Genomic DNA, 9768 nt, shown 5'->3' with positions numbered 1-9768 from the left:
AAAAAAAAAAAAAAAGATTGGAGGGAAGAGTTTTTGAAGATACTGTGGTGTAGGGAAAGGGTGTGCCGTGTATATGCAGATGGTTCTCAGCTTTACAAACTTAACTCTGGAACAGGCTACCTTTCATACATTTTATATACTGACAGACCCAACACACTTTTCAAAGGCCACATTTGAACCTTTTTTTTTAAAGTTTTCTTAAGACAGAGTCCTGCTCTGTCACCCAGGCTAGACTGCAGTGGCACAATCTTGGCTCACTGAAACCTCCACCTCCTGGGTTCAAGCGATTCTCCTGCTTCAGACTCCCAAGTAGCTGGGACTACAGGTGCGTGCCACCACACTCAGCTTTTTTTTTGTATTTTTAGTAGAGGTGGGGTTTCACTGTGTTAGCCAGGATGGTCTTGATCTCCTGGCCTGGTGATCCCCCGCCTCGGCCTCCCACAGTGCTGGGATTACAGGCGTGAGCCTCTGTGCCTGGCTGGACTACTTTGGATAGGTCTTAGTAGGTTTTAATTGTTAATTATTTTTAAATTGATTTCAAAAACCTACAACATGGATGAAACTTGAAGACATTACGCTTAGTGAAATAGGCCAGACACAAATGGACAAATGTCATTTGAATCCACTTTTATGAGGTACCTAGAATTGGCAATTTCACATAGACAAAAAGTAGATTTGAGGTTATCAGGGTGAGGGGGAAGGAAGAATGGGGGACTTAGAGTTTCTGTTTGGGAAGATGAGAGTTCTGAAGATGGATGGTGGTGGAGGTTGCCCAACAGTGTGAATGTACTTAGTGCCACGGAGGTGTATGTTTAAAACTAGTTAAAGTGGAAATATTGATGCTATGTATGTTTGACCACAATTATAAAAATGGAGCCAAGTGTGGTGGCTCACACCTGTGATCCCATCACTTTGGGAGGCTGTTTGGAGGGTGGATCACCTGAGGTTGGAATTTCAAAACCAGCCTGGCCAACATGGAGAAACCCCATGTCTACTAAAAATACAAAAAATTAGCTGGGCGTGGTGGTGCATACCTGTAATCCCAGCTACTCGGGAGGCTCAAAAAAACAAAAACAAAAAGGAAAATTAACCAGGCGTAGTGGCACGTGCCTGTAGTCCCAGCAACTTGGAGGCTGAAGCAGGAGAATCACTTGAACCTGGAAGGCAGGGGTTGCAGTGAGCTAAGATACTGCCACTGCACTCCAGCCTGGGTGACTGAGCGAGACTCCATCTCAAAAAACAAGTTTTTTCTTGAAAATAAAAAATAAAGGCCGGGCACAGTGGCTTAGGCCTGTAATCCCAGCACTTTGGGAGATGGAGGTGGGTGGATCAGGAGGTCAGGAGTTTGAAACCATAATGGTCAACATGGTGAAAACCTGTCTCTACTAAAAATACAAAAATTAGCTGGATGTGGTGGTGTGCGCCTGTAGTCCCAGCTAGTTGGAGGCTGAGGCAGGACTGTCAGTTGAACCTGGGAGGCAGAGGTTGCAGGCAGCTGAGGTCGCATCGCTACTCTCCAACATGGTGACAGAGCAAGACTCCATCTCAAAGAAAAAAAAGAGAGAAAGGAAAAGAAAAGAAAAAATCGTGCTGGGCATGATAGCTCATGCCTATAATCCCAACACTTTGGGAGGCCCAGGAGCTCAAGACCAGCCTGGGCAGCATGGTGAGACCCCATTTCTACAAAAAAAATTAAAAGAAAAATAGCTGGGCATGGTAGCACATGCCTGTGGTCCCAGCTACTCAGGAGGCTGAGGTGTGAGGATCGCTTGAGCCCAGAAGATCAAGGCTGCAGTGAACTGTGATGGTGCCACTTCACTCCAGTTTTGGTGTCAGAGTGAGACCCTGTCTCAACAAATAAATAAGCAAATAAATCAAGAAAGATCTTATGTTCACATCACAAAACCAATCACCAATTACTAGACCAGCTTCTAAGGTAGAAACACTCCGGTCTGAACCCCTGGCAGGGAGCTTGCACCCAGTAAGCCCCAGCTCAGCACCACATCCTTGTACCAAAGAGAGTTTGAGATTAAAATCCAGAAAAGGAAAGTTCACTCTTCTTATGGTTTTGGAGTCTCAGAAGGTGGTTTTATTGTTTCTTAATTATATTGAGCCTTCATTTAGCTTTAAAGGGAATGTCACCGGGTACAGTGGCTCACGCCTGTAATCCCAGCACATTGGGAGGCCAAGGCAGGCAGATCACCTGAGGTCAGGAGTTCGAGACCAGCCTGGCCAACATGGTAAAACCCCATCTCTACTGAAAATATAAAATTAGCTGGCTGTGGTGGCACATGCCTGTAATCCCAGCTACTCTGGAGGCTGAGACAGAATTACCTAGAACCTGGGAGGCAAAGTTGTAGTGAGCCAAGATCATGCCAGTCTGGGTGACAGAGTGAGATTCTGTCTCAAACAAAAAGAAAAAAAGGAATGTCTAGTTGCAGTAGCTAAGTATGCAGAAGCCTTTTCAGTGTGGGAGGCGAGGTGACTGAGTCCAGGGACTCCAGGTTTCTGGCTGAGGGGCTGAGACCTCCCATGGTCATTGTGATGAGTTGAAGGTGGAAAATGAGCTGGGCTGGGGGAAGGTGGTCATTTCCTCTGGATGTGATTAGTTTGAGCATCCTGTTGGGTAGCTCACTGGGCATGGTCAGTAGGCAGTTGAGGAGCTGGGGTTTGGAGCTGGGATTGACTCCAGCCTCACCATGTGTGCAATAGTGGGGGTCACAGAGTGTGAAGATGACCAAGAAAGAGGACTGAGTGGGGGTCTGGGGGAGTCAGCAGCCGGGCATAGGCCATGGAGAAACAGATTCCAGGGGAAGAGGAAAGGGGAGTCAGACCCCAAGGGGAAGAGAGTCACTGAAAAGAGGGGCCAGCCCCATGTCACATGCAGCAGAGACCCCAGGGTCTAGGCTGAGGGCTGGATGCTCATCCAGTGTGGGAGGGCCACATGGGGGCCTGGGGACACAAGGGTCACCCCAAAGGAAGACCAATGGAAGGCACAGAGAAGACTCTGGGTCTAGGCTGCAGCTCTGTGGCTTGTGCTGGGTCGGGAGGACCGGGGGACACTGAGGGACAGATGAGTCTGGGTGAGGTCCGAGAGCCCAGCTCTCCCAGGACAGTCACAAGAAAGGAGAGGGTCTCTTGGGGCAGAGATGTGTCTGTCCCTGGAGTCCTGTCACCTCTGGGGTCCGGCATCTCTCTGTTCACGGGTTGACCTCCCGCCTTCATTTGAGGAAGGGCACCTTAGACCCAGGAGGTGACTAGTGGGGAGTAAACAGGGGTGCAGAGAACTCCAGGGCCACCAGGTGAGGTCCAGGTGCATCAGAGGCTGCTGGGGTGGGCATGGGGGCTGCGGTGACCCGAAGTCTGGGCAAGCAACCCCAAGAACCCAGCCGATGTGAAGGGTCCTACGGTCGGGCTGGTGGGACGGGGTCAATAGCAGAGCCCCAGGGTTTGTCTGGGTGGAGCCCATGCTTTACCAGGAGAGGTGAGTGGGCCAGGCTCACTTGGGAAAGGGGACTTGGGAAGGCCCCTAGGAAGGTTGCAGGACTGTTTGCTCTTCAGAGGGCTCCAATCGAAAGGAGGGAATTAAGAGGGAGGGAGAGGCCCTGGGTGGAGCAGACGGACACACCATGAACCCTCCCAGAGACTTTAGATGGAGAGAGGCACTCCACACACCCCACGCTACCTCTGCCATCTCTCACCCCCTCCTCTGTCCACACAGGACAGCCCAAGGCCACCCCCTCGGTCACTCTGTTCCTGCCATCTTCTGAGGAGCTCCAAGCCAATAAGGCCACACTGGTGTGTCTCATGAGTGACTTCTATCCAGGAATCTTGATGGTGACCTGGAAGTCAGATGGTACCCCCATCACCCAGGGCATGGAGATGGCCACGACCTCCAAACAGAGCAGCAAGTACATGGCCAGCAGCTATCTGAGCCTGATGCCCGAGCAGTGGATGTCCTTCAACATCTTCAGCTGTCAGGTCGTGCATGAAGGGAGCATCGTGGAGAAGACAGTGGTCCCTGCAGAATATTCATAGGTTCCGAACCCTCACCCCACCCACAGGGGCCTGGAGCTGCAGGATCCCAGGGGAGGGATCTCTCTGCATCCCAAGCCATCTTGCCCTTCTCTCTGTACCCAGAAGACCCTCAATAAGCATCATTTGTCAACCAGTAAATCCTGTTCCCTCTCTTCATTTCTTATCTCTCATATAATTTGATGCTTCTCTTGGATTCTCAGTGGGGCATTGGGGGAATCCTGGCAACAGTGGGAAAGTAGCCTGGAGGAGAGGATCACAGCCTCCCAGGCATGTTCCCTGGGGAAACAGGCCAGGATAGGAGGAGTCAGCTCACTGAACACTGGTCCATCCATTCTCTCCCACCTCCCCTTCCTCCTTGCAGCTTACCCCTCCAACTCGCTGCCTGCATTTTGGAGGGAGCTATTTCTGGCTGAGCCTCCAGATACACCCTCTATCCCTGTCCTGATCTGGACCTTCTCCCCACCCATGGCCTCTCTTTCCTCAGCCTGGAAATCCTACTATGGGCCTGGAGTCCCTCTGCTTCTGGCTCTGGCCCCTGGAATGCCCTTCTTCCTCTCTGCCCAACTCCCCACCCCCAAGGGCTGGACTGTCTAGGACACTCCCACACCATAAAATTCATGAGCTCTTAAATTTTGGGCCCACCTTGACTTTACACCTGACAGCAGGTTCAAAGGTGTGAGAAAAATAGGAGGAAGCCAGGAAGGAAACACACATGAAAGGCCTGAAGAGGATCAGGACACTTGCAAAAGATAGGCTCTGAGCTCCCCAGGAACCAGTGCAAGAAGGTTAGTAGGTGTTCCATCATTTCTTTTTTTTTTTTAGATGGAGTCTCATTGTGTCACCCAGACTGGAGTGCAATGGCATGATCTTAGCTCACCATAACCTCTGCCTCCCAGATTCGACCAATTCTCCTGCCTCAGCCTCCTGAGTAGCTGGGATTACAGGTACTTGGCACAATGCCTGGCTAAATTTTGTATTTTTATTAGAGACAGGGTTTCACCAGTTGTTCAGGCTGGTGTGCTCCATCATTTCTAAGAGATTAAACGAGTCTGCTCAAGGGAAGTTGGTGTTTTCAATGCTGAGGCCAGGCATCTCATTATAATTAAAAGTGGGGATGTGTTTTACCCAAGGCCTCACTATTGATGGTATTTGGGCTCTGACATGTGCACAGGTGACTGCCTGGCAGCCCTAGGACATGGAGATTTTCTCAGATGTTTGGCACAGAAAGTCACTGGTCATCTCTGGAGGAAGCATCGTTTTTGGGAAACACTTCTCCATTGGATCCTGAGCCTCAGGTGGAAAACCAGGTCCTGTGTTGGGAATTTCTCTGTGAGGCTCCCTGGGTCTGGGGCTCCAGCTGCTCTCTGAGAAGAAGGTGTGGGAGGAGAGAGCATGGCCCAGCTACACCCAGCCCCTCCTGTATGGTTCCTGCTGAGCAGGGTGTTAGAGGGGTGAGGGCACCAGCAGTGGTCAGGCCTGTGTTTCTGTGGGTGGGGCGAGGGAGGGACACTCGGGGCATCCAAGGGAGTCTCTCCGATGGCTTCTGTTTGACTTTCCTGTGGCTGCTGTCACAAATGACCCCTAATTTAGAAGCTTAAAACATCACATATTGATTCTCTCCTGGTGTGGAGTCAGATGTCCAAAATGAATCCTAGAGTGCTAAAATCAGGGTGTCAGCCAGGCCAGGCTCCTTCTGAGGGCTCTGGGGAGAATCCATTTCCAGGATTTTTGCAGCTTCTAGAGGACACCCTGGGCTCCTGGCCCCTTCCTCCAACTTCAAAGCCAGAGCTCAACATCTTCAAGTCTCTCTCCCACTCTCCTCTCTCTCTCCCCACCGTCTTCTCTCACCCTCCCTCTTTCTCTCCCTTTCTTTCCCTCCACCCCCACACCTGCTCACACTCTGACCCTCCTGCCTCCTTCTTTCCTTTATAAAGACCCCACCTTGGACCCACCCAGATAACCCAGGATCATCTTCCACCTCAGGCTCCTTCACATCCTCACATCTGTAAAGTCCCTGTGGCCACAAAACACAGCACATGGGCAGGTCCCGGGACTGGGACACAGCCATCCCTGGGCCCTAATTCAGCCACCCATAGCTCCTTTCCCTCCTTCCCCTCTCCTCTGGGTATAAAAGGGAATGCAGAGAGGTTGGTCAATGAATACACACCTACAGTTAGATGCAAGGAGTGTGTCCTAATGTTGGATAGCAGAGTAGGGTGGATATGGTTAGCAATAATGTATTGTATATTTCAAAATAGCTACAAGAGAGAACTTCAAATATACTCAACACATAGAAATGATAAATACTCATGGCCACACTCCAAATACACTGTCTGGATGATGACAAGTTGGATGCATGGAACCAAACAGCACATGCACCTCATAGAAATGTTCAATATTATGTATCAATGTAATATTTTCTACAAATAAGAAAGGTGAAAAAAAGAAGTTAAGCATAAACTAGCCATTTGACCTAGCAATTCCAGCCCTAGGAATTTATCTAGAAGAAATGAAAGCATGTGTTCAAAAAGATGTATACATAAATGTTCTCAGCAGCCTCATTCACTACAGGCAACAACTGGAAACAACCCAAGGGTGCCATCAGCTAGAGAATGGATAGACCCATGTGGGCTATGCATACAGTGGAGTGCTGCTCAGTTATACAAAGAAAAGAAACTATGCATACAGGCCACAGGAGGCAAGGACTTCAAGACATTACAGTAAGTGAAAGAAGTAAAACTCCTTGAGGGAAGTTGGTGGGTATGGACATAGTTTTGAACTGGCAGAATTTTACTGTGTTCATTGGGGTATTATGTATTGAGTCCCTGTTGACAAGGTACTGTGCTAGGTACAGCAATTATAGAAATGAGAGGCAGACTCCATCTCCATTGTGATGATACTCACCCGTTCGGCCATTTCTGATGAACACTCAGGTACCCTGACTCTCATTGCTCACATTTGTAGGCTTTACTTAATGCCACTTAAACATCCCTATTCCCCAAGTCTTCTTTCTTTTCTATTTTTTTGTTTACAGAGTGTTGCTCTGTCACCCAGGCTGGAGTGCAGTGGCACCATCTCAGCTCACTGCAACATCCATCTCCTGGGTTCAAGCAATTCTCCTGCCTGAGCCTCCCGAATAGGTGGGAGTATAGGTGCCCACTGCCACGCCTGGCTAATTTTTGTATTTTTAGTAGTGACAGGCTTCACCATGTTGGCCAGGCTGGTCTCGAACTCCTCCTGACCTCAGGTGATCTGCCTGCATAGGCCTCCCAAAGTGTTGGGATTGCAGGTGTGAGCCACCGCACCCTGCCCCCAAGTCTCCCTTGTTTCCAACTCCCCTCATTAGACACACCTTTTTAAAGCAATCCCTGCCATACCCATGGCTTCAATTGCTTTTTATATGCTCTGATGGCAATAAAATTTAAATGTCATTTTTATATAACAGCTTTATTTTACATGACACCTCATTTGCTGCAATCATGAATTCAAAGTTGCTCTATGAAAGTAACAACTAAAAAGGTGTCATATTTTAGTATGTATATTTTAGGAAATTTCCATAATGGTTTGACTTTGTCTGTGTATTTTTTAAAACATGAGTTGTGATGTCACAGAATGGAGTTATCCTACAGAGGTTACCATCTAACTTTCTACCAGAGAGTTCCATTTCAATGCAATACTTAATAGTCTAAAACTATCTCTTTTTTTTTTTTTTTGAGATGGAGTCTCGCTCTGTCACTCAGGCTAGAATGCAGTGGCACGATCTCAGCTCACTGCAAACTCCACCACCTGGGTCCAAGTGATTCTCCTGCCTTAGTCTCCTGAGTAGCTGGAACTACAGGCACCCGCCATCACACCTGGCTAATTTTTGTAATTTTAGTAGAGATGCCGTTTCACCATGTTGGCCAGGCTGGTCTCAAACCCCTTACCTCATAATCTGCCCAGTTCGGCCTCCCAAAGTGCTGGGATTACAGGCGTGCATCATTGCGCTCAGCTGAAAACTATCTTATTCCCCATACCTACTCCTCTTCCTACATTCTCTGTGCAGGAGAAAGTCACTGCTATTTACCCAGTCCTTCAAACTAGAGCCTTAGCAGCCTGTTTTTCCTTTTACTTCCCCTGTTCTTCCACATCTAATCATCTGATGCTTCCTGTTCTCTCTCCCAAATGATCACAAAACTTTTCCATCTGCTTCAGTCATTTCCACTGCCTTTAGCCTTACCTGTTCTTCCAGATGAACATAATGTCTCTCTCTCTCTGTTTCTTGTTTGTTTGTTTGTTTGTTTTTTGAGACAGAATCTCTCTTTTTCACTCAGGCTGGAGTTCAATGGCATGATCTTGGCTCACTGCAACCTCTAACTCCCGGGTTCAAACAATTCTCCTGCCTCAGGCTCTTGAGTAGATGGGACTACAAGTGCCTGCTACCATGCCAGGCTAATTTTTATATTTTTAGTAGAGATGGGTTTTCACCACATTAGCCAGGCTGGTCTCGAATTCCTGACCTCAAATGATCCACATACCTCGGCCTCCCAACATAATGTCTCTTAATTGGTCCCATTGCTTCCATCAGTCTTCTATTGTGCAGAGAGACCTCACTGCAAACAAGTCTGATAGGGACTCTTCACCTCTGTGTGGTTCAGTGACTCTCATGTTTCCAGAATAAAATTTAAACTCTACTTAAACTCTAGTGCTGGACAGTGAATGAGCCTTTGTATTCCAGGTTTATCCACTGTCCAGCAGTGTAGCCTCAGACAACTGAACTCTAAGGCTTTGTTTGCTCACCTGCCTGAACTCACTGAGCAGTTCTGGGACCTTGGGGATTGACCTTCCCATCTAGATATATGCTGTAAAATGTGTATACAATGGGACTGTTTCTGAGGGTTAAATGGGTATGCCACAGTTGGAACACTGTCAGGCACATAATGCTTGCCAGATGTTGACTGTTCATCTTTATCCTATGAGGCCAAAGGTACCCCACTGTGGAGTTCTCAACTTTGTATAAGAAGATAATGCTTTATGATTTGTCAATAGAAGAAATATCTGAGGCTGGGCGTGATGGCTCATGCCTGTAATCCCAGCACTTTGGGAGGCCGAGTTGGGTGGATCACCTGAGGTCAGGAGATCAAGACAAACATGACCAACGTGGCACAACCCTCATCTCTACTAAAAATACAAAAATTAGCCAGATGCAGTGGCACGTGCCTGTAGTCCCAGCTACTCAGGAGGCTGAGGCTGGAGAATCACTTGAACCTGGGAAGTGGAGGTTGCAGTGAGCCGAGATTGTGCCACTGTACTTCAGCCTGGTCAACAGAGTGACACTCCATCTCAAAAATAAATAAATAAGTAAATAAAAGAAATATCTGAGTATCCCTGCCATGCAAAGAAGAAACAGAGGGAGAAAAGGGAGTTGGTAAGTCATAGCATTACAGAGCTGGGAAGGATGTGTTCAGTCCCTATTTTATAGACCAGGAGGGGAAAGTGTGATGTGTCCCAGGCTTTCATTCAGGATACACAGCCATAACTCTCTATTGAAAGTGGGACCTGGGCCCTGGGGGTAGCTATGGTGGAGTTGCAGATAAGAACTAACACTTGTAAGACAGGAGAGAAGCATTTAGTTACAAAAGCAGTCAAAAACTTGTGTATAACTATATTTGGTGAGCCAATGAAAGCTGTCAGACTCTGAAAAACAGAAATGCTCCTGGAACTGACTTTAGTAACTGGGTTTTCTTGTTT

General features: G+C 48.0%; 1 gene segment (V, D, J or C); it reads left to right on the top strand.

The window, feature by feature from the left end:
* Positions 1-3339: 3339 nt before the first annotated feature.
* LOC105519373 lies at positions 3340-4171 on the top strand. The segment is given in 2 exon segments: positions 3340-3484; positions 3644-4171. Coding segments are annotated over 2 exon segments (540 nt in total).
* Positions 4172-9768: the final 5597 nt, after the last annotated feature.

The sequence above is a fragment of the Colobus angolensis genome, unplaced genomic scaffold (assembly GCF_000951035.1).
Source record: "Colobus angolensis palliatus isolate OR3802 unplaced genomic scaffold, Cang.pa_1.0 Scaffold346, whole genome shotgun sequence".
Classification (NCBI taxonomy): Eukaryota; Metazoa; Chordata; class Mammalia; order Primates; family Cercopithecidae; genus Colobus; species Colobus angolensis.
This window is presented reverse-complemented; position numbering and strand designations above follow the sequence as displayed.